The sequence below is a fragment of the Anomaloglossus baeobatrachus genome, chromosome 1 (assembly GCF_048569485.1).
Source record: "Anomaloglossus baeobatrachus isolate aAnoBae1 chromosome 1, aAnoBae1.hap1, whole genome shotgun sequence".
Taxonomy (NCBI): Eukaryota; Metazoa; Chordata; class Amphibia; order Anura; family Aromobatidae; genus Anomaloglossus; species Anomaloglossus baeobatrachus.
In genome coordinates, this window is record NC_134353.1 from 711,830,578 (window position 1) to 711,856,055 (window position 25,478).

Genomic DNA, 25,478 nt, shown 5'->3' on the forward strand with positions numbered 1-25,478 from the left:
TTGTCCAATTACTTTTGGTCCCTTGAAAAAGAGGAGGCTATGCATCACAGAGCTATGATTCCTAAACCCTTTCTGCGATTTGGATGTGAAAACTCTCATATTGCAGCTGGGAGTGTGCACTTTCAGCCCATATTATATATATATATATAATTGTATTTCTGAACATGTTTTTGTAAACACCTAAAATAACAAAACTTGTGTCACTGTCCAAATATTTCTGGCCCTGACTTTATACAGCATTCTAGAATACTATATATAAGTGCCCAGGCCGATCTGCATAACATGAAAAAGGCCTTTTATTATACTAACCTGAGATGTGGTCTGGCAAAGTATTGTAGTACACGAGCGAGCGGGGGTATATTAAAAGCTGTTTTTTTATGCTATACAGAGTGGCCTGGGCACTTACCGTATTTTTCGCTTTATAAGATGCACCGGATTATAAGACGCACCCCAAATTTAGACATAAAAAAAGGTAAAAAAAAGAAAAATGCGGTCCGTCTTATACTCCGGTGTTCTCTTACTGGAGGGGGGCAGCAGTGGTGGTGAAGCCGGGTCACAGGAGGCACGTCGGGTCAGTGGCAGCGGGGTCCGTGGTTGCAGGTGCCGTGGCGTCCGTGGTTGCAGGCGCGGTGGCGTCCTTGGTGGCAGGAGCCGTGGGGTCCGTGGTGGCAGCAGCAGCGGCGGCCGGTGAGCCGTGCAGCAGGCCGGTGCAGTGAGTTCCGCGGTCCCGGTTCAGTGGTGGCAGCGGCGGCGACTGCTCAGTGGTGGCAGCGGCGGGGACTGCTCAGTGGTGGCAGCGGCGGCGACTGCTCAGTGGTGGAGTGGATACGGTGTTTTCCCAGTGTGTCCGCGGTCCCGTTTCAAGTAATGGCGCCCGGAGCGACGCATGCGCAGATGGAGCTCTCATCCAAGGGCTCCATCTGCGCACGCGCTGACTCCCGGAGCAGCGCGTGCGCAAATGGAGCTCTCATCCAAGAGCTCCACCGGCGCCATCATTTGAAAGTGGGACCGCGGACAACTGGTAACTTGCTGCACAGCCGCCCGCCCCGCATGCACAGAGTGGCAGCCAGCAGGCTGCCCGCCCACCCTGCGTGCAAGCGGCCGGGTACCTGTGCTTGCGTGCAGTGGCAGCCAGGTACCCGTGGCTGTGTGCGGACGGCACCTGGGTGCCTGTGTGAGGGCAGCAGCCGGGTGCCTGTGTGAGGGCGGCAGCCGGTGCCGCCCGCACGGCCACCCGACTGCCGCTCGCACACAGTACCCGGCTGCCGCCCGCACACAGCCATGGGTACCTGGCTGCCACTGCACGCAAGCACAGGTACCCGGTTGCCGACCCCACACAGCACCCGGCTGCCGCCCGCACACAGCCACGGGTACCCGGCTGCCACCGCACGCAAGCACAGGTACCCGGCCGCTCGATCGCCTCAGACAGGACCCCCCCCCAGGTACCGCTATATAAGACGCACCCCCCCATTTTCCTCCCAAATTTTTGGGAGGAAAAGTGCGTCTTATAAAGCGAAAAATACGGTATATACAGTATTCGGGAATACTCTATATAAGGACTTACTGCTGGTGGCCACAGCTTATAAGGGACAAATCTGGTGACGGGTTCCCTTTATGTGTAAATCAACATGTGACAGTTGTTTTCTCCCTCCTGTGCACCAAAGATCAATTCTATTAACCCTCATGTGGACACAAGCTTTCCCTAACCTAATAGCAAGCTCAGCTCATTCCCTCCTGCAGATCAGGAGAACCTTGCAGCCGCTTAGTGGTCTCAGTGATAGGAGCACATCTACCCAATGATTTAGGATGCTGTCAGGGGGTCTCACACTGCTGACTTTACTAACTGCAGACTATAAGACGCACATACATTTTAGCAAGTCATCATCTTACTAAAAAGTGCGTTTATAATCAGAAAAATATGGTATGTGTGTGTGTGTGTGTGTGTGTGTGTGTTTGTATATATACAGTTAGGTCCAGAAATGTTTGGACAGTGACACAATTTTCGCGAGTTGGGCTCTGCATGCCACCACATTGGATTTGAAATGAAATCTCTACAACAGAATTCAAGTGCAGATTGTAACGTTTAATTTGAATGTTTGAACAAAAATATCTGATAGAAATTGTAGGAATTGTACACATTTCTTTACAAACACTCCACATTTTAGGAGGTCAAAAGTAATTGGACAAATAAACCAAACCCAAACAAAATATTTTTATTTTCAATATTTTGTTGCGAATTCTTTGGAGGCAATCACTGCTTTAAGTCTGGAACCCATGGACATCACCAAACGCTGGGTTTCCTCCTTCTTAATGCTTTGCCAGGCCTTTACAGCCGCAGCCTTCAGGTCTTGCTTGTTTGTGGGTCTTTCCGTCTTAAGTCTGGATTTGAGCAAGTGAAATGCATGCTCAATTGGGTTAAGATCTGGTGATTGACTTGGCCATTGCAGAATGTTCCACTTTTTTGCACTCATGAACTCCTGGGTAGCTTTGGCTGTATGCTTGGGGTCATTGTCCATCTGTACTATGAAGCGCCGTCCGATCAACTTTGCGGCATTTGGCTGAATCTGGGCTGAAAGTATATCCCGGTACACTTCAGAATTCATCCGGCTACTCTTGTCTGCTGTTATGTCATCAATAAACACAAGTGACCCAGTGCCATTGAAAGCCATGCATGCTCATGCCATCACGTTGCCTCCACCATGTTTTACAGAGGATGTGGTGTGCCTTGGATCATGTGCCGTTCCCTTTCTTCTCCAAACTTTTTTCTTCCCATCATTCTGGTACAGGTTGATCTTTGTCTCATCTGTCCATAGAATACTTTTCCAGAACTGAACTGGCTTCATGAGGTGTTTTTCAGCAAATTTAACTCTGGCCTGTCTATTTTTGGAATTGATGAATGGTTTGCATCTAGATGTGAACCCTTTGTATTTACTTTCATGGAGTCTTCTCTTTACTGTTGACTTAGAGACAGATACACCTACTTCACTGAGAGTGTTCTGGACTTCAGTTGATGTTGTGAACGGGTTCTTCTTCACCAAAGAAAGTATGCGGCGATCATCCACCACTGTTGTCATCCATGGACGCCCAGGCCTTTTTGAGTTCCCAAGCTCACCAGTCAATTCCTTTTTTCTCAGAATGTACCCGACTGTTGATTTTGCTACTTCAAGCATGTCTGCTATCTCTCTGATGGATTTTTTCTTTTTTTTCAGCCTCAGGATGTTCTGCTTCACCTCAATTGAGAGTTCCTTAGACCGCATGTTGTCTGGTCACAGCAACAGCTTCCAAATGCAAAACCACACACCTGTAATCAACCCCAGACCTTTTAACTACTTCATTGATTACAGGTTAACGAGGGAGACGCCTTCAGAGTTAATTGCAGCCCTTAGAGTCCCTTGTCCAATTACTTTTGGTCCCTTGAAAAAGAGGAGGCTATGCATTACAGAGCTATGATTCCTAAACCCTTTCTCCGATTTGGATGTGAAAACTCTCATATTGCAGCTGGGAGTGTGCACTTTTAGCCCATATTATATATATAATTGTATTTCTGAACATGTTTTTGTAAACAGCTAAAATAACAAAACTTGTGTCACTGTCCAAATATTTCTGGACCTAACTGTATATATATATATATATATATATATATATATATATATATATATATATATATATATATATATATATATATAATGGCAAAACCTCTGGTACCAAAAGTGAATACACCCTAAAATGAAAATGGCCAAATTGTGTCCAAAGTGTTTTGTGTGGCCATCATTATCTCGCACTGCTTTAACTCTCTTGGGCATGGCGTTCACTAGAGCTTCACAGGAGCCACTGGACTCATCTTCCATTCCTTCATGATGACCTCACGGAGTTGGTGAATGTTAGACCTTGTGCTCCTCCATCTTTCGTTTGAGGGCACCCCACAGACGCTCAATAGTTCTTAGGTCTGGTGACATGCTTGGCCAGTCCAGCACCTTTACCCTAAGTTTCTTTAGCAAGGCAGTGGTCATCTTGGAGGTTATTTAGTGCCATTACCATGTTAGAATACAGCCCTGCCACTCAGGTTCTGAAGGGAGGAGATAATGCTCTGCTTCAGTATGTCGCAGTACATTTTGGTATTCATGGTTCCCTCAATGAACTGTAGCTCCCCACAGCTGGCAGCACTCATGCAGACCTAAATTATGACTCTCCCACCACCATGCTTGACTGTAAGCAAGACACATATGTCTTTGTACTCCTCACCTGGTTGCCGCCACACACGTTTTACATTGTTTGAGCCAAATAAGGTTATCTTGGTCTCATCAGTCCACTGGTCATGGATCCAGTAATCCATGTCTTTAGTCTACTTGTCTTCAGCAAACTGTTTGTGGTCTTTCTTGTACATCATCTTTAGAAGAATCTTCCTTCTGAGACGAAAGCCATGCAGACCAATTTGCTGTAGTGTGCAGCATATGGTTGAGCACTGACAGACTGACCCCCCACCCCTTTAACCTCTGCAGCAATGCTGGCAGCACTCATACCTCTACTTTGAAAAGATAACCTCTGGATATAATGCTGAGCACATGCACTCAACTTCTTTGGTCGACCATGGTGAGGCCTGTTCTGAGTGGAACCTGTCTTGTTAAACCGCTGTATAGTCTTGGCCACCGTGCTGCAGCTTAGTTTCAGAGTGTCGGCAATCTTCTTACAGCCTAGCCCATCTTTATGTAGAGCAACAATTCCCTTTTTTATGATCCTCAGAGAATTGTTTGCCATGAGGTGGGTGGCACGGTAGCTCAGTGGTTACCACTATTGGTTCCAGTGCTGGGGTCCTGGTTCAAATCCCACTAAGGACAACAATTGCAAGGAGTTTGATTGTTCTCCCTATGTTTGAGTTGGTTTCCTCCTACACTCCAAAGGCATATCAATAGGGAATTTAGATTGTGAGCCCCTATGGGGACTCTGGTAATCTCTGTAAAACACTTGCAGAATATGTTGGCACTTTTTAAGCAATGCATAATAAATAAATAAATAAATAAATGAGGTGTTATGTTAAACTTCCAGTGACCAGTGTGATAGTGTGTGAGTGATAACGCCAAATTTACCACATACGCTCCCCATTCACACCTGAGATCTTGTAACACTAATGAGTTACATGACAACAGTGAAGGAAAATGGCTAATTGGGCACTAATTTGGCCATTATCACTTAGGCCCCTTTCACACATCAGATTTTTGCCGTCGGTCTCAATCCGTTGACTTGACGGATGCATCGCAGATTGTGGACAAACTGATGCGACTGATCTGACTGAGATGGGTTGTACTAACAAGTAAGGCTATGTTCACACACTGCGTTTTTGGTGTGTTTTTTGAGGTCACAAAGATGCATCGAAATGCATGCATTTCCTTCCCCCAGCAAAGTCTATGAGATTTCTATTTTACTGTCCGCACAGTGCATATTTTTTTTGGCTGCGATTTTTAAAGACGCAGAGAAGATGCAGCATGTCACTATGGTAATTTGCTGTCACAGCGGGAGTCCTCTACCTGTGACCTCAAATGAGGCCATGACTGAAGTGAGCCGCGCGATCAGCGGGACATCACTCAGGTGATTTGCTTTCACAGCTGGAGGACTCAAGCTGACGTCACCGCGCGGCTCACTTCAGTTGCTGTGTGGACTCATAGCGGGCAGTTTTGTTCTATGACAATAGAAAAAAGAAATTCAGCTCACCGTATTCAATCAATCTCAAAGGCTCTCTGGAGCATCGGACAAGGTGCTGCCACGCCTAAAGCAAGTCCATGAATGAAGAGAAGTCCAGCTTCCACGGAGAGTTCCCTGTTTTGCTATTTTTTATTTTTCTTTGGCACAAATAAATAGGCACTTAACAGTCAGGACAGTCATGACCGACGTCAGCGTCGCGTTTCGAGTGACTTGATTAAGAGTGCTGCGTCACTCGAAACACGTCGCTGACGTCAGTCATGACTGTCCTGACTGTTAAGTGCCTATTTTTTTGTGCCAAAGAAAAATAAAAAATAGCAAAAAATAAGGAACTCTCTGTGGAAGCTGGACTTTTCTTCATTCATGGACTTGTTCTATGATGCTCGCTGTGAGCTTCAGATATGTAGCAGTGCTGGAAGCGTAGTGGGACTTCGTGTGGATTACGTTGGACCTGGAGGGGTGTTTGGGGGATTAATAAAGTAGTGAAAGAGAGTTCTTTTTTGTCTTTTATTCCAAATGAAGCATTATTTCGGTGTGTGTGTGTTTTTCTTATGGATGCGCCACTTCTGGCACGGCAGCAGGCTGCTATTGTTAGGCTGGAAAGGGCCAAATAACCATGGCCCTTCCCACCCTAATATTATCAGCCCCCAGTTGTCTGCTATACCTTGGCTAGTTTTAGAAAAATGGGGAGTACCTCACTTTTTATTTAAAAAGAAAAAACAAAAACAAATAAATCACATAATAAAAAAAAGCGTGGTGTCCCCTCTATTATTCACAATCCGCCAAGGTACAGCAGACAGCTGAGGGTTGCAGCTGCTACTGCTCATATGAAAAATGGGGGGGACTTCATGTTATTTTTTTATTTTAACAAAAAAAAAAAATTAAACAGCTGGCCAAGCTTATCTATCCCTCTATCGAGCGATTCTGTTATTTCTTTATATCTATTCTATATGTTCTTTCTTATTATCTATTCTATATGTTCTATTATCTATCTACTCTCTATTCTAGCTTTCTATCAATTATCCTATCATATTTTGTTTCTCCTTTAAAAAACGCATTAACAAAAACGCGGCAAAACATCATGCGTTTTTTGGGCCACATTTTCTGTGACCACAGGAAAAAGATGCAGTCAAGATGCACTCAGAAAAAAAGATGCAGTGTGTGAACATAGCCTAAAGTAGGGGAAAACCAGTGCCACAGTTTCTTAAAATTATCTCCCCGACACTGTTATGTAAAATATATCTAAAATGGACAACGCCTTTAAATAGGGGCATTTCCAAGATGTGACCATAAAGGCAGATATCTTGCTGGCAATATGTATATAACTTGTACGGCTATATACTGTCTCACTTAATAGCTGAATTTGCCGGTTAAGGGTGCTTGTATAGTTGTTTACAAAGCACCTATTATCAGGATAAAGGTGTTGTTTGCTTTTGGTAACTCAGTTTTTGTTAGAATAACCCCCCAAAAATAAGTTTACCGTACTTTCTCTGCAGTGTCACCAGTGGGAAAAGTAAAGCATTGCATGGTGCCCATTGATATCAAGGGCTGTTTTGTGTGAGGCATAGACTTATTGGGTTCTCTATGGACAAGATGCCGCCTCCGCTCTGGTTAGTTGATGAAGGTGGTCCAATGAGGGTCTTGCGTCTAGTGACTCATAATGTCATAGTAGGAATTTGAAAGGGGGTTTACTAGGCCACGCTACCCCTTTATCATACATTCCCATCGTTATTCATCCAGCTGTAAAGAATGTAATGTGTAATCCCTGAGGTATCGCCTTCTAGCATATACTGAGTGGGCTGCATTTTAAAAGGGTTTCCTACGCATTTATAGAAAATAGTCAGATCCGACGCTCGCCTACAGTGTTGTTAAGTTACAATATTTCTATTATTCACTGTATTCTCCGTGCCTAATGATATCCATTGAGGGATCATCGTTCCAAAAGAATCCACCTGTGACCCTGCACATACTACACCACAGTATTGCCAGCGTAAAGATGACTAATTGCAATTACTTTCGCCTTCTGTATATTTTCCTAATGAGTGTACGCGGTGTCAGTGTATAAACTCCAGAAGCTCAGTTCCTCTTTTAAAGAACATCTTCTATAATTTTGCACACATTAGCTCTGTAAATCTTGTTTGTTTGACTCCCTTGAGGTATGATGTATGTTTCTTCATTTGTGACGCCTCCAGGCAACCAGAGGAGGAGGCACTGTTGATGCTGGTGTTTTAATTATGTAGTTGGCACACCGAGAAGTTAACACAAGTTTGGAACAATCCTTATTCAGTAGAGCAGGTCACATACACTACTCACGTAACGTTAGGGCTATTCGGCTTTCAGGTGAAATTTCAGGGTGATCCTATAATGCACTTTAACCTTTTCAGGTGAATGTAACGTGACCTTCTCTAAACTATTGATTGTCCATGTCCAACTGTTCAATGTTTCAGTACTCTTTGCCCAACTTGCTGTTCTCTAACAAAGAGCAAAAGAGCATATTGGCAAAATTCACACCAGTTATTTGATCCATGAATCGCCCACTATATTTGGGGGTTCAATTAGAATTGGTGCTTAAACAGTCCTCCTCAACGTGGTGTCCACAGTTTTACATCATGAGACCAAGATAACACCGAATAATTAATTGGCAGTACTTGCCATAGTGTGGCTTCAAGTAGGATGTTTCTAGACGGAACTGGGCACTGAGCTTAGAGTGTCACAGAGTATCATCAGCAGGTTTCAACAGACATACAGAGAGACTGGAAGAGTCTCAGAAAGCATAGAAGTGGACATCATTTGGCCACATCCCACACTGATGACCACTTCATTGTGAACAATGCCATTTGGAAACAGATGATTAATGCCACACAACTCCAGGCACATTTAAAGGGAATCTGTCAGGTTTGTTTTTGCTATCCCATCTGAGAGCAGCATAATGTAGAGATAGAGATCCTGACTTGTCATTTTTATAAAATCACTGTTTACTTTGCTGCAGATCTAGTAGTTACTTGAATGGGGAGCTCTATATCTCCACTCACGACAATGAGTAGCAGCTTTCTAAGCACACTTTACATGGACAAAAAGCTACCAATCATTGGTGGGGGAGGGGTTAAGCAGAGTTTATAAATATGCTTGACTACCTGAGAGTAGACCAAGTAGTCCCCTAATGATTTCCTACTGATTTTATCAAAACTACACTAAGTAGCCCAGTAAGTGATACATCGCTGGGATCAGGGTCTTTGTCTCTGCATTATGCTGCTCTCGGATTACGTGGCAAAAGCCTGGTGACACACATTCCCTTTAAGAGAGGTGAGAGGTACCCAAGTGTCATTTCAGACCATTCAAAATCGTTTACATTAGCGTGGTAGATGAGCTTCAAGGGTACCTGACCACACCACCAGACACAGGTGTCATCATCTTGCTGGACGAGGAACCAGTGGGCCTCAGTTCTGCTCACTGATGAAAGTTAAGTCACACTGAGTAGAAATGAAGGCTGCCAACGATGTTGGAGACATCAAGGAGACCGCTATGCATCAGCCACTGTTGTCACCAGAGACGCCTTTAGTGGTGGTCTTACAGTGTGGGTAGATGTGTCTACTCACTACACAACTGCCCTACATTTGTGAATGGTACAGTGACAAGCCATTGTGCCTCTGCATGATCAACACAGACCTAATCTCATCTTCGTGGTCAACATTGCAGTTGTTAACTTTTATTTCAATAAATTGTTTGAGATGAGGAAATCGCCATTGCATACTTCTATGTAAACGCCCTACTTTCATGGTAAAATATCACTGCAGCGTGAACGTTTTACATTTTACATAAATTTCACCCAAAAGTGAAATAACCCTAACTTTTTGTGAGTAGTGTAAATTTCCTATTACCGGTATGCCAGCACTGCAAGGTGAATAAAGTGTCAGTGTCTTTTTCTGTGTGTGCCTTACAGTTTATTACGTAGGGAAATAAAATTGAATATGGTATGAACTGAGTTATTTAGATTAAATAGAACCTTGTCAGTCAGTAGGAACCCTTCTAAGCTGATTATATGGACATGTAGGTCATAGAATGTTGAATCAAATGATACTTTGATATCTGCAACCCAATTCCTTATTCCAGAGAAATCCACATTTTTCTTACTATGTAAATGAGCTGTAAAGATGTGTGTATGGGCCGGACTCATATCTTCCTGAGAATCTGGCTCCAGAGCTTATTATTAATGAAAAGTGGTGTTACCAGTGTGAGACATGTAATGGCTGACTATAAATGCAAACAGTTGCACACTGAAAAAGCCAAAAATGTACTAGGAAACCTATGGCACTGCATTACTGCAAAAGAGAGATATTTAGTTTATGTATTGGCCAATGCATGTAAGCCCGGAAACCAAATGGCAAGGTATATCTCTGTATTCCGTGAACCTAACTTAAATGCCACTATCTAGGTTAAAAACATCCATATCTGGGAAAAAATGCCACTATTTGGACTGCAAACCTCCATGTATGGGCAGCTAGGCGGGTGGTAACTGAAAAAACATAGTAACTATAAATGCAGGAGCCTAGCTGCCCATACAAGTGGGTTTGCAGTCCAAATAGTGGCATTTTTCCCAGATATGGATGTTTTTAACCTAGATAGTGGCATTAAGTTAGGTTCCCGGAATACAGAGATATACCTTGCCGTTTGGTGTCCGGGCTTACATGCATTGGCCAATACATAAACTAAATATCTCTCTTTTGCAGTAATGCAGTGCCATATTTTTCCTAGTACATTTTTGGCTTTTTTCAGTGTGCAACTGTTTGCATTTATAGTTACTATGTTTGTTCACATTTGTTGGATGTGCGGGTCAGTTTTTTGATATTTCTATGTAATGGCTGACTGTCTGCTCACCTCACTGAGCTTTGCATCATTGCAAACACTTTTAGTAGCTCTTCTCACTGTGCAATCAACTCTGCAGTACTGCCTCTCCCCCCACATTGTGTGAGACGAAAGCTATAAAAGTGTTAGTTATAGTCAGGCACAGCTATGCAACAGAACTGAGAGCACTATGAGCGGACAGAAAAAAAAATTAAATAAAATGGATTCTTTATTTAAGACATTAAAGGGAACCTGTCACCTAGAATATGCGGTCTGGCCTATTAGCGGACGCATGTGTGCCCTTATTACACCTCTCTACCCATCCCTGTGTTATAAAATTGTATAATATGAAAGTAATAAAAAAACGTTTTATTATCTTCATATCTCGTATGTAAATAGCATGGAATGTAGTCACAGGGGCGGCGCCTTGCCCTATGGACGTCTGCATATTTCTGTGGTATCATGCCCCTGTGGGCGTGATACCATGGAGCGACGTCCCTGTTGCTCATTCTATCCTGCGCGCATTGCAGCAGGCTTCTCTTCTGGGTTCTCCTTGTCAGTTTCAAACATGCACTGCGCATGCGCAGTGCGCGTCTGAAGCCGGCGCGTGAACACCCGGAAGAGAAACCTGCTGCAATGCGCGCAGGATAGAATGAACAACAGGGACGTCGCTCCATGGTATCACGCCCACAGGGGCATGATACCACGGAAATAGGCAGACGTCCATAGGGCAAGGCGCCGCCCCTGTGACCACATTCCATGCTATTTACATACGAGATATGAAGGTAATAAAACGTTTTTTTATTACTTTCATGTTATACAATTTTATAACACAGGGATGAGTAGGGAGGGGTAATTAGGGCACACGCGTCTGCTGATAGGTCAGAACGCATATTCTAGGTGACAGGTTCCCTTTAAAATCACAAATCAGAATTCATGATTAAAAATGTTAATGAAGGCAAAATAGTCATGATCACAGGAATCGTATGTGAAACAAACACATGGAGTCAAGTTATGTGTTTCAGACGCAGTCTTGTGTCCTTTAACCATGTGATCATGGCTAGTATGCCTTCACCCGGAGCTGAGTTGCTTTGGGTTTTTTCTGTATTGCCTACACTGGTCAGAGTGTTTTTTCTCCACTACCACAATACCTCTACAGGGTTGCTGGCCATTATTTTGTGTGTTTTTGTTTTTTGTTTTTTTACTATGAGAGGACAACTGCAGATGAGTTTGTAATGAAACAAAGTTCAGCTCTGCTATACTGTTAGTTACAATTGCACTCAGCTTTTCAGTGAGGTCAGGAGAGCAGACTGCCAGTCATTACATGTCTCACACTGGTAACACCCTCTTTTATTTAAAATAAGCTTTGGAGGCAGATTTTCTTGCAGATCAGTGTCCTGCCCATGCCAAGGGCATATTACATATTAAGAAAAACATGGATGTCCCTGGAATGAGACATCAGATCGCAGATATCAAGTTCTTTTATTTAGATTCATATGACCTATATGCCCATATAGACGACTTAGGGCATTTGTCAGCGGGAGCAACCTTCCTTTTAGTACAGTCATACGTCGGGATAGAGGTTATATACAGTCATGGCCGAAAGTGTTAGAACCCTTGAAAGTGTTGCAGAAAAGAAAGTATTTCTCCCTGAAAATTATTGCAATGAAACATGTTTTGTTATACACGTTTTCTTTGTGTGTATTGGAACAACACAAAAAAAACTGAGGAAAAAGCAAATAAGACATTTCACAGAAACCCCAAAAATGAGCTGGACAAAATTGTTGGCACAAAACTTTGTTTCAGGCATATGATGCTCATTGAAACTCACTTGTGACAAGTAACAAGTGTGGGCAATATGAAAATCACACCTGAAACCAGATAAAAAAGGGAGTAGTTAACTCAGGCTTTGCATTTTGTGTCTGTGTGCGCGCGATAATAAGGATGGAGAACAGAAAGAAAAGAGGAGAATTTTCTGAGGACTGGAGAACCAAAATTGTTGAAAAATATCAGCAATCTTAAGGTTACAAGTCCATCTCCAGAGATCTTGCTGTTCCTTTGCCCATGGTGCGTAGCACAATAAAGAAGTTTACAACACATGGCACTTTAGCTAATCTCCTTGAACGTGGATGGCAGAGAAAAACTGATGAACGTTTGCAACGCAGGAATATCCAATGGTTAATAAGCAGCACCAATCAAGTTCCAAAGTTCCAAGTCCTGCAGGCTCAGGGTGCATCCGTGTCAGCGTGAACTATCTGTTGACATTTGAATGATATGAAACGCTATGGCTGGAGACCCAGGAGGACCCCACTGCTGAAACAGAGATATAAAAAGGCTAGAATGCAATTTGTCAAAATGTATGTAAGCCAAAATCCTTCTGGGAAAGCATTTTGTGAATGAATGAAATCAAGATAGAGCTTTTTAGTAAAGCACATCATTCTACTGTTTACCAAAAATGGAATGAGGCTTACAAAGAAAAGAACACAATATTTATAGTCAAATATGATGGAGGTTCAAAGAGGTTGTTTTGCTGCCTTTGGCACTGGGTGCCTTGACTGTTTGCAAGGCATCATGAATCTGAAGATTACCAAAGGATTATGGGTTGCAATGTAGTGCTTAGTGTCAGAATGCTGGGTTTGCATCTTAGGTCATAAGTCTTCCAGCAGGACAATGACCGAAACATTGTTCAAGAAGCCCCCAGAAATGGAGGGAAAAAAGCGTGTAGAGTTCTGAAATGGCCAGCAATCAGTTTGGATCTAAATCCCATTGAACACCTATGGAGAGATCTTAAAATTGTTGTTGGGAGAAGACATCCTTCAAATATGAGAGACCTGGAGCAGTTTGGAAAAAGAGTTGAGAGGTGTAAGAAGCTTGTTGATGGTTATAGGAAGTGATTAACTGCAGTTATCTATTCCAAAGGGTGTGAAACCAAATATTAAGTTGCAAACAATTTTGTCCAGTCCATTTTTGTTTTTGTGTGAAATTATGTCCAATTTGCCTTTGCGAGCTATTGTTTATCTAAACTAAAAGGTTTATTGCTCTGTGATTTAACACTTGTGTGACTCCTTGGTGTGCATTGCAGACAGACATGCCCCTTTCTGTGATTGACACCTCACAGTCAATGCACAGTCTTTATTGAGAGCCTGGTGTGGGTGGGGACAGCTCCCAGCTCTGCTACACTCAATTCTTAGATAAAGTCAGAACGGCTTCACATAGTGATCTAAGTAAACCATGGTTAGCTTCAGAATATCTTTTATATCATGCTGTTCTCAGATGAAGTAGCAAAAAAAACCTGGTGACCGATTTCCTTTAACACAATGTATTTATTTTGCCCAAACTGTATTTTTCCCCTACAGAATGATTTGGTAAAGCCTGTCCTGGGTAATGTGGAGTCATTTCACCTGGTCTGTTGCAATCTGATGTAGTTAGTGCTTTGGACAAGATGTTTGTTCTTGGCCTTTCAGACAATTTTCTCAGCCCCGATGGTGTATTCCGTCCAGATAACTGCTTTAATGACAATGTCAGTGATCCAGACAAGCTGTCTGCGGGAAACGATGAGCAGTATCCTTCCCCACAGAAGGGCAAAACTTAAAGAACATGTTGAGCTTTGTTCACATTTGCTCCTCGGTCCCAGATTCAGACAAATATGACAGGAACAATAGAGCTTCATGCCAATGCTTTTCCTCCTATGAAAGTTTCAGACACCATGACACCTCCGACAGACCCTAAAATAAGTCAGTGGGGTGAAGTGATGGTAAACATCATGATTTACAAGCCCTTTGTAATTTTACTATTTCTTCAAATTCTGCACCGATCACCTGATATGGTAAATTTTATTTTTATTGTTTAATGCTCGTTGCCTTAGAGATCAGCCACCGCTGGCAGCTGGAACATGTTCTGTGCTTACAAGCTTGTTGTAATGTTTATCTGTATCGCGCACTGACGCAGATCAGAACAGGGCTTAAGTGCCCCACAAATAGTAGAAACTCATGAACTAACAAAATCACATAGTACCGAGGTTCCAGCGCTGACTGTACACCACTGCTTCTATCTTAGGGGTACTTCTCACATAACGAGATCGCTGCTGAGTCACAGGTTTTGTGATGCAATAGGGGTCTAACCAGTGATCTCGTTATGTGTGACACTAAGCAGGGACCTGGCCCCTGCTGTGAGATCGCTGATCACTGTTCTGGTTTATTTTCTTCAAAGCTGATGTCCTGCTGGGCAGGATGCATCACTATGTTTGACACCTACCAACAACAACCTCCTATACAGGTCGCTGATCATTACTGCGTCGTTGGTAAGGTCTGTGTGTGACATCTCACCAGCGACCTCCCAGCGACTTACCAGGGATCCTTATCAGGTCGCATCGGTTTAGGGATCGCTGGTAAAGGTCCAGTCACACTAAGCAACTTACCAGCGATCCCAACGATAGGGATCGCTGGTAAGTTGCTAGGAGGTTGCTGGTGAGATGTCACACTGCAACGCTCCAGCGATCCCACCAGCAACCTGACCTCGCAGGGATCGCTGGAGCGTCGCTACACGAGTTGCTGGTGAGCTATCACACAGGCAGATCTCACCAGCAACCAGTGACCAGCCCCCAGCGCCGCGTGGAAGATGCTGCGCTTGGTAACTAAGGTAAATATCGGGTAACCAACCCGATATTTACCTTGGTTACCACCGCACGGAGCTACACGTGCAGAGAGCAGGGAGCAGCGCACACTGAGCGCTGGCTCCTTGCTCTCCTAGTTACAGCACACATCGGGTTAATTACCTGATGTGTGCTGCAGCTAAATGTGCAGGGAGCAGCGCACACTGCTTAGCGCTGGCTCCTTGCTCTCCTAGTTACAGCACACATTGGGTTAATTAACCCGATGTGTGCTGCAGCTAAATGTGCACAGAGCAGGGAGCAGCGCACACTGCTTAGCGCTGGCTCCTTGCTCTCCTAGTTACAGCACACATCGGGTTAATTAACCCGATGTGTGCTGCAGCTACACGTGCAGAGAGCAGGAGCCGCGCACACCGCTTAGCGCTGGCTCCCTGCTCTCCTAGTTACAGCACACATCGGGTTAATTACCCGATGTGTGCTGCAGCTAAATGAGCAGGGAGCCAGCGCACAATGCTTAGCGCTGGCTCCCTGCTCTCCTAGTTACAGCACACATCGGGTTAATTAACCCGATGTGTGCTGCAGCTACATGTGCACAGAGCAGGAGCCGGCACTGACAGTGAGAGCGGAGGAGGCTGGTAACAAAGGTAAATATCGGGTAACCAAGGACAGGGCTTCTTGGTTACCCGATGTTTACTGTGGTTACCAGCCTCCGCAGAAGCCGGCTCCTGCTGCCTGCACATTCAGTTGTTGCTGTCTCGCTGTCACACACAGCGATCTGTGCTTCACAGCGGGACAGCAACAACTAAAAAATGGCCCAGGACATTCAGCAACAACCAACGACCTCACAGCAGGGGCCAGGTTGTTGCTGGATGTCACACACAGCTGCAGTGGTGATGTGAACTGTCAATATGAATAATATAATAATAAAGTTTATTTATATATCGCCAAGATATTCTGCAGCACTTTACAATCCGGTGGGGGGTTGTATAGACAAAAACAGGACAAAATAGTACATAATTCAACAGCTATAGTAGGAATGAGGGCTCTGCTCACAAGCTTACAATCACCACTGGAGCCAAAAAGAGTTGACACTGTACCCGGGGACAGTGAATACTGTCATTAGCAGAAAACCTCTTTAAGGCTATGTGCGCACGCTGCGTTTTTTTGACGCTGCGTTTTTTTGACGCTGCGTTTTTGTGCGTTTTTGGCCGATAAAAACGCTCAAAAACGCACCCGCGTCGAAAAAACGCGTCCAAAAACGCATGCGTTTTTAACGCGATTTGGTGCAGTTTTGGCTGCGTTTTGCTGCGTTTTTGATCTATGCGTTTTGCTGCTTTTTTCCAATGCATTGCATGGGCGGAAAACGCAGAAAAACGCAGGAAAGAATTGACATGTCCATTTATTTTTTCAAGCTCAAAAACGCAGCTTAAAAAAAAAGTTGTATGGGGACAGCAAAATTGAAAACTCATAGACTTTGCTGGGGAAGCAAAGTCATGCAGTTTTGAGGCCAAAAACGCACCCCAAAAACGCCGCGAAAAACGCACTGTGCGCACATAGCCTAATATTATGAGCTGGTAAGGCTACTCACATTCATTCTCTAATTTGGGCTGTCTGTCACCCCCTGACCCCTCAATAGTGCTCCCATTTACCATTCATATGCTTTATTTGGGCTTAAACAAATTGTCTCTCCAGAAAAGGAGACAAACTCTAGCGCCACCTATTGGAAGTAGCGATCCGAAAAGTCAAAAGTGGTCTTCTGACAAACCTCTCCATATGACCTAGGTCTAGAATATATGCCAGATCAGAATCCCAATTTGCAGACACAGTGTTTCAGGGTGATTGCCCTTCGTCAGTGCAAAGTTTGGGTAACTGATCTGGCCTATGAGAAGCTATGTAGGGACCAAGGGGGAAGACTATTCTCCTTATGGAGACCTGACAAACCAGACCGGCTGTCATTGGTAAGGGGACTTATAGCTGCAATGCCCCTCTGGGAATTAATATTTATTTGGGCTTGTAATGAATTCTGTGAGACCACTGATGAAGTGGTTTATGTAGAGTCCCATTATTACACACATACTGAGCATCCCTTATCTTGGCACATATGTCACTTTTTGTTTTACCTACCGTACAAAAAAAAAGAATGTGTACAGCGCTGCATCGTATGTTGGTGCTGTGTACAATAAAAATGTAGGTGTTCAAGTTGAAGTGGAAAAAAGGGTAAACATTTTGCCATGTATAAGGTGATCACAATTTCTGTAAGGCTCACATATTTGGGCCTCGTATATAAGTGACTATGCCTTCCATGTGAAACTGGCATATGACCGTGAAGGGAGTATGAACCTTCTGGCAGAGGTAGCCCTATTCCTGGGTGTTGTTACTTTATAACATTGGAATTAATAATGGTTTGTAATTGGAGAAAGTAATATTTTTTTGTTCATATTTAGTACTCTAGCCTCATTTTCTATCTGCTTACTAAAGCCCGCTTTACACGCTGCATTGTATCTTACAATGTGTCGGCGGGGTCACGTCGTAAGTGACGCACATCCGGCATCGTAAGTTACATTGTAGTGTGTAACAGCTACGTGCTATTGCGATTGAACGGTAAAACGTTCATCGCACGCACGTCGTTCATTTCTCATGAATTGAACGTCAGGTTGTTCATCGTACCCCCGGGGTAGCACACATCGCAGTGTGTGACACCACGGGAACAATGAACAGATCTTACCTGCGGCTCCCGGCCGGCAATACAGAAGGAAGGAGGTGGGCGGGATGTTTACGTCCCGCTCAGCTCCGCCCCTTCACTTCTATTGGCCGGCTGCCGTGTGCCGTCGCTATGACGCCGAACGTCCCTCCCACTCCAGGAAGTGGATGTTCGCCGCCCACATCGAGGTCGTATGGATGGGTAAGTACGTGTGACGGGAGGGTTACTCATATGTGCGGCACATTCAACAAATTGAACGTGCCGCACATACGATGGGGGCGGTTACGATCGCATACGATATCGTATGCTGGATCGTAAGGTGTAAAGCAGGCTTCAATAGCAGTTATTGCAAGTTATTGATTACTAAGCCCGATGTCACTTGCAGTCTCTACCCATTGTGTCAGGATCTACACTGGTTTTTGACGATTGGTTCTATGTTTTCATCATATATTAAAAGGGATTGAGCATGTATACCTAATTTTTTATGTTTCATTTTAGTACTTATTAAGATTTTGAAGGTTATTTAGCATCTACGCCAGATTATGCCTGGTATTTTTCTTACCTTTTTCAGGGTTTCTTCCTTCACTTTGGTTTTAGAATTACTCATGTTGTCATATTTAGAATTGTTATGCTAGCGGGTGTGTATCCACTTCACCATAGACCCATCCGGGCTTACCCTAAAGCAGGGGTGGGCAATTTATTTTCCCATGGGGCCGCATGAGAAATTGGGATGGTTTTAGAGGGCCGGACAAATATAATTAACTCAGTTCTACCCAATATACTGCATCACTACACCCCCTCCATACACTACACCTGTAATAAACTACATCACTACACCCCCTCCATATACTACACCTATAATATACTACACCACTACACCCCCCATATACTACACCTGTAATATACTACACCCCCCATATACTACACCTGTAATATACTACATCACTGCATCCCTATATACTACACCTGTAATATACTACATCCCTATATACTACACCTGTAATATACTACATCACTGCATCTGCATATACTACACCACTATATACTGCACCTCTACACCCTTATATACTACACCTGTATTATTCTACATCACGACATCCCTATATACTACACCTGTAATATTCTACATCACTACATCCCTATATACTACACCTGTAATATACTACATCACTACACCCCTATATACTACACCTGTAATATACTATATCACTACATCCCCATATACTACACCTGTAATATACTACATCACTATATCCCTATATACTACTAGTGTTGAGCGGACCCGGACCGGCAAAATCCGGATCCGTGAGGTTTGAGCGGCAGATCCGAGTCCGACCCGGACGCGGGATTCCGGGTGCATGATCCGGATTCGGCAATTTTTTTTTATTTTTTTTCTCTCTCTCACTCTTTCGCTCCCCATTGACATATATAGGGCCGGATCGTATCCGGACTTCTTTGTCAATCCGCCGGACCCAGAATATTAGCAGTCCACTCAACTCTATATACTACATCCCTATATACTACACCTGTAATATACTACATCCCTATATATTACACCTGTAATATACTACATCCCTACATACTACACCTGTAATATACTACATCACTACACCCCTATATACACCTGTAATATACTACACCACTACACCCCTATATACACCTGTAATATACTACATCACGACACCCCCTTATATACACCTGTAATATACTACACCCCTATATACACCTGTAATATACATCACTACACCCCCATATACTACACCTGTAATATACTACATCATTACATCCCTATATACACCTTTAATATACTACATCACTGCACCCCTCATATACTACACCTATAATATACTACATCACTACACCCCCTTATATACACCTGTAATATGCTACATCACTACACCCCCTTATATACACCTGTAATATACTACATCACTACACCCCCTTATATACACCTGTAATATACTACATCACTACACCCCTATATACATCTGTAATATACTACATCACTACATCCCCCATATACACCTGTAATATACTACACCCCCATATAATACACCTGTAATATACTACACCCCTCATGTACTACACCTGTAACATACTACATTACTACACCCCCATTTACTACACCACTATATACAACACCCCCATATACTACACCACTATATACTACACCTGTAATAAAACTACATCACTACACCCCATGTCTACACCACTATATACTACACCGCTATATACACACAACACCATATACTACACCTGTAAAACTACACCACTACACCCCCAGTATTAGTCACCAGTCCCCCCCTCCCCCATTGTCCCCTCCTCAACTTATTAGTCATTACTTACCTCTCCCTTCTTATCGTCCCTGTCCATAGGCACCTCCGTACAGGTCCCCTGCACAGGTCCCCCGCTGAGCTGCTCCTTCTCTTGTACGGGCCCTGGCTGTGCCAGTGCTGTTTTCTGAGGTGCTTCTCTCCGTGAAGGCCAATGCTGTGCCGCTTCTTACCCTGCCCGGCGGGAACTTTTGAAATGACACACGCCGCGCAGTATTGACAACAGAGTGCGCGCGTGTGTCACAGAGAAAGGTGTCGGGTAGGGAACAGAGGAGAGATTCCTGCGTTCCGCTGCCCACACTGTGCGGAGCTGCAGGATCGCTCCCTGCCCGGCACGCAGGAAACCGTCTCCACTGCACCGGCTGAAGACGGGCGGGCCGGTCACAGACAGTAGGTGGGCCGGATGTGGCCCGCCGGCCACCTTTTGCCCAGGTCTGCCCTAAAGGGTCGTGACTAAGGCTACTTTCACGTTGCATTTTTACCTACTGTCAGTGGTCCCGTTGGAGCTTCCGTCTGAACACCTCCCCCCCTCGCCCACCCGCAAAACGGGTTTCGGATGCATGCGCCCACGTGGCCATTGATTGTATTGGAGCATACATTCGAAACCCGTTTTGTGGCGGGTGGAATTCGGGCGGAAGCTCTGACGGGACCACTGAATGTAGGTAAAAATGCATGATGGTGAGGATGGATTGGGCTGCAGATGGACACCAGGTACCACTTGAGGGTAGTCGCCTATACTACAGCAGCTGACCCAAAGGTCAGGTACGCAGATACTCAAGGGCAGGCAGGATGGAGGGGGTACAGGAGCCAGGCAGGACACAGTCAATACACAGACTGGCAGGACAAAGTCATCACTGGAAACTGGCAGGATGGGATCGGATCAACGGACTAAAGTCAGTACCGGAAGCAGACTGGTGTACAAAGGGGAACTAACCCAATAGGAACTTAATTACTCAGGCACCTACCGACAGGAGAAGAGAAGGTGCCTTAAGTACCCAGTGACTCCTAGCCATAGGCTAGGAACACTTTAGATTGTGCGCTGTCCCTTTTAAAAGGTGGGAGTGCGCACATGCCTTAAAAACTCTGCCAGGAGACCTGTGCGACTTACATAAGCCTTAGAGATTATAGACCAGGGAAGGAGCAGGGGAGATGGCTGATTGGCCTTGGTGGTATGTCGGCGTCCCTACCGAGAGGTGGAGGCGGGAGAGGACAGGGACGCCTGCGTTACATGAATTCATCTTTATTTTTATGACTTTAGAAAATGAATGAACCATAGACACAAATGGCGCGGCTGGGGAAAAAAGCCTATATTTTGTCTGATCTCATACACCTCCTTTAGGATGGCCACACATGGCCTGATGTTCATGCCCATTTTGATTATCTGGTTTGATAAATCTGGGCATGTAAATGGGCGGTAGTAGGATGGCTTAAGTGTGCTCCTTATCAGGCTACATGTAAATCGTCCCACAATGACTAGAGCACAGTGGTAGAATAACAGGATGGCCCATAATGAGGTATTGTTTTGTCTTTCAGGTGGATGAAGGCGCTGCATTAGAACAAGCTATTAAATTCTGCCAACTTCACATGGGCGCTTCTGCCCAGAAACAGGTGAGTGACCCAGACAGGCGACTGTAATATGCTGGTAAATGCAATATTGTTCTTCACCTGTGCCCATGATGCTGGCTATATTGCAGTAAAGCTTGTGGATACAGGTTAGACGTGTACCATATGTTTGCAGGCTTTGGTGAATATACCTTCCCCCCCCACACACATTTTCCACTGTTATCCACACCACAATAGCAATATGCTCGCATTGTTTAATTTATTTTTTTTCTGTTGCGCTTTGTATCCGTTTTCCCTATTTTCTTATGTTTTTCTGCTGTGTATTAATTCTAGTAATACATTTTTGTTTTTTCTTATTCTGACTTAAAAACCCAATTATGGTTTTACATGCGCTTTCCAGGCTCCCTACACAAGCCCATGGGAAAAAAAGCACACCCTAAAAAAGTTCTACAACGGGAATAAGTTTTCAGGCGTTCACATCTACTTTGCGTAAACTAAAGCGGATTTTCTGTCCCCAAAAAAAAACACTTCTGAAAAGCCATTGCTTTTTCACTAAATGGGAAAATGGCCTTACAGTTCACTGTGAAAGGTTCAGAAACCCAAAATACATGCATTAGTGTCGTGCAGAGCTTTAGTGTTGTACACAACTCACAAAATAACCCAAAATAGAACACAGAAAAAGCCAAGCAAGGATTTAGTAAGTATTGTAGGAGTTTTTAAGCAGCTTATAGCTTGTTATTGCGAGGTTTTCCCTGTCCTTTTCTCAGATCCATGTGACCACATGTAAAATTAAAGATACAGTACTTATATTCACAGAACAGATGCCCAGATCTGATCACGTTACTGATCGTTGTTTATGACCATTCTAGAAGGCCCCATGACATGGCACTGTATAGGCCTACAAGACCACATGCCGCCCACAGTGTCCCATTGTAAAAACAGATACATCACGTGCCATCCTTTGACAAAAGGCATCTGTATAAGAAATTGCACTCTGCTGAGTTTTCCTATGCAGTTAGAAATAAGGTATCCCTAAGTATACTGTCCAGACACTCTTGTGGTCTTTCTCAGGTCATTTGCGCTCTCTGGATATGGGTAACATATGTTTTTGGGAGTTTTAGACACCATTTAGGGTAAATGTAAAGTATGGTTTACAATCTGTGTGCACTGAGCCAAAGAGATGTGTACATACTGTAAGAAAGAGTACAGCAATAATAAAGATTAATTCTGCGCATAATAAAACATTAAATAACAGAGTATCTATGAAATCTGTCAATTGGTTGTTGGAGATTTAGGGACAGTAAAGAACATCAATGTACTTTCTAGTGATTCTTAGGGCGGCTTTGCACATTGCAACATCGCACATGCGATGTCGGTGGGGTCAAATCGAAAGTGACGCATATCCGGCGTCACTTTCGAGATAGTAGTGTGTAAATGCTAGATGATACGATTAACGAGCGCAAAAGCGTCGTTGTCGTATCATCGTTGCAGGCTCCGACTTTTTCATAATTATGCTGCAGCGACAGGTACGATGTAGTTCCTCGCTCCTGCGGCTGCACACATCGCTGTGTATGAAGCCGCAGGAGCGAGGAACTTCAGCTTACCTGCCGCCGGCAGCTATGCGGAAGGAAGGAGGTGGGCGGGATGTTTACATCCTGCTCATCTCCGCCCCTCCGCCGCTATTGGCCGCCTGCCGTGTGACGTTGCTATGACGCCGCACGACCCGCCCCCTTAGGAAGGAGGCAGGTCGCCGGCCAGAGCAACAGTCGCAGGGCAGGTGAGTGCATGTGAAGCTGGCGTAGCGATAATTTTCGCTACGCCAGCTATCACAAGATATCGTACCTGCGACGGGGGCGGGGACTATCGCGTGTGACATTGCAGCATCGGCTTGCGATGTCGCAACATGCAAAGCCCGCCTTACAGTATGTGTATACAGTGGAACCTTGGTTTACGAGAACAATCCGTTCTGGGAGTGTGCTTGTAAACCAAGTTACTCAGCTAGCAAAGCAAAATTTCCCATAGGAAATAATGCAAGCTCAGACAATTTGTTCCACAACTTGTTCAATGTCCCATCCTGGTCCCTTATTGTGCCATTATAAACACGCAGAAACACGCGCACACACACATATTATACTCACCATACCTTCCGTTCCCTTGCCAGCCTCCTAATTCTTGTAGTTCGCCGGTACAGGATGAGTATCGGGTAACCATTGCGACCGATGGCGGAGCTTCCGCTGCCAGAGCGCTGACGTCAAAGGCATGAGCCGCTTGCCTCTGATTGGCCAGTGCACTGCCTTTGAGTAGCGGCTGACAGCGGAGTTCCTCGATTGTCGTGATGGTTACCCGATACACATCCTGTACCAGCGAACTACAAGAACCATGAGGCCAGCGAGGGAACGGAAGATAAAGTGAGCATAATATGTGTGCGCGCGTGCGTGTTTGTGCGGACTGCAAGAGCGGGTCAGAGCGCGGTTAAAGTACGGAACCGGAAGTGTGTGCGGTGAGTATTTGCTCGTACAGCAAAGCTTGCTCGTAAACTGAGTTACAAATTTACAGCAAGGTTTGATCGTATAGCGAAATACTCACAAACCGGGTTACTCGTAAACCGAGGTTCCACTGTACATGTGTTTATGAGAGAGAGACCGACCGACCAGTGGAAGTTCGGGTTCTGTGGGTTCAGTTGGACTTCATATAAAGTGCTGTTCTGGGCCCGAATCTCATTAGAAGACACTGATTGGGCAGTTCATTTCTCCACCCATATACAGCCAGCCATAAACAGTGCACTTCTGGAATAGGGAGGGAGGGTTTTTATTTATTCTTTTTTGTACACACTGTTTGACTTATATCAATTATCACAAAAGGGCAAAAACAAGAGAAGATTTTCAGATTTTCATCTTTTTACATTTGAAAAATTACAAAAAGTAAAATAGGCCGATGCAAAAGTTTGGACACCCTTGGATATTTGTGTGCTCAGATAACTTTAACCAAGGTTTCAGACCTTACTTAGCCTGTTAGGGTTATGGCTTGTTCACTATCATCTTTACGAAAGGCCAGGTGATGCAAATTTCACGGCTTTCTAAAAACCCAGCCACCTCTAATCTTGTGCCAAAAAACAGCAGCCATGGGTTCTTCTAAACAGAGGACTAACACTTTGAAAATGGTAGAGGCCCACAAAGCAAGAGAAGGCTATAAGAAAATAGCAAAATGTTTTCAAGCTTCCCTTTCCTCAGTTCTAAATTTAATTAAGAAATTGCATTTAACAGCAACAGTGGAAGTCAAGAGAAGGTCTGTAAGACTAAGCACAATTTCTGTGAGAGCTTTTCATAGGATTGTTAGAGAGTAGTAATGGGTAGACCTGGACTATAAAAGTCCGGATCCGCACAGTTTCAAACATGCCTGAGTGCCGGGCCTGGAATTCTCAAGTTACACCTGCTAATGATCCGGATCTGGCACTCCGGAAATAGAAAAAATAAAATAAAGGAAAAACACAGAAAATTAGAATGAATCAAGCGCTTCATACTTACCGAGTCTCCGGAGCGGCTGAAACTGCTCCAGTGGCTGCTCGTTCACTTCCGGGGCCGCGCATTATCGCTCATCCATATGCACTGCTTTCCCCAGCTGTCCTAGCGACTGTGATTGGTTGCAGCAGACGCACCCCCAGCCTGTGTGACGGTGTCTGACTGCAACCAATCATAGACACTGTCTGCAGGTCTATCGTACAGTAAAAATGAGCAGT

General features: G+C 44.3%; 1 protein-coding gene across 9 annotated transcripts in view; it reads left to right on the top strand.

Annotated features, from left to right (window-relative positions):
- Positions 1–25,478, top strand: part of CABIN1 (calcineurin binding protein 1) — a 356,172-nt gene that overhangs the window by 308,750 nt on the left and 21,944 nt on the right. For all 9 annotated transcript variants that reach the window (XM_075321598.1, XM_075321591.1, XM_075321647.1 and 6 more), the window contains exon 33: positions 21,713–21,787. In XM_075321598.1, the coding sequence (XP_075177713.1) occupies positions 21,713–21,787 (75 nt within the window). The remainder of the gene's footprint in view (positions 1–21,712; positions 21,788–25,478) is intronic.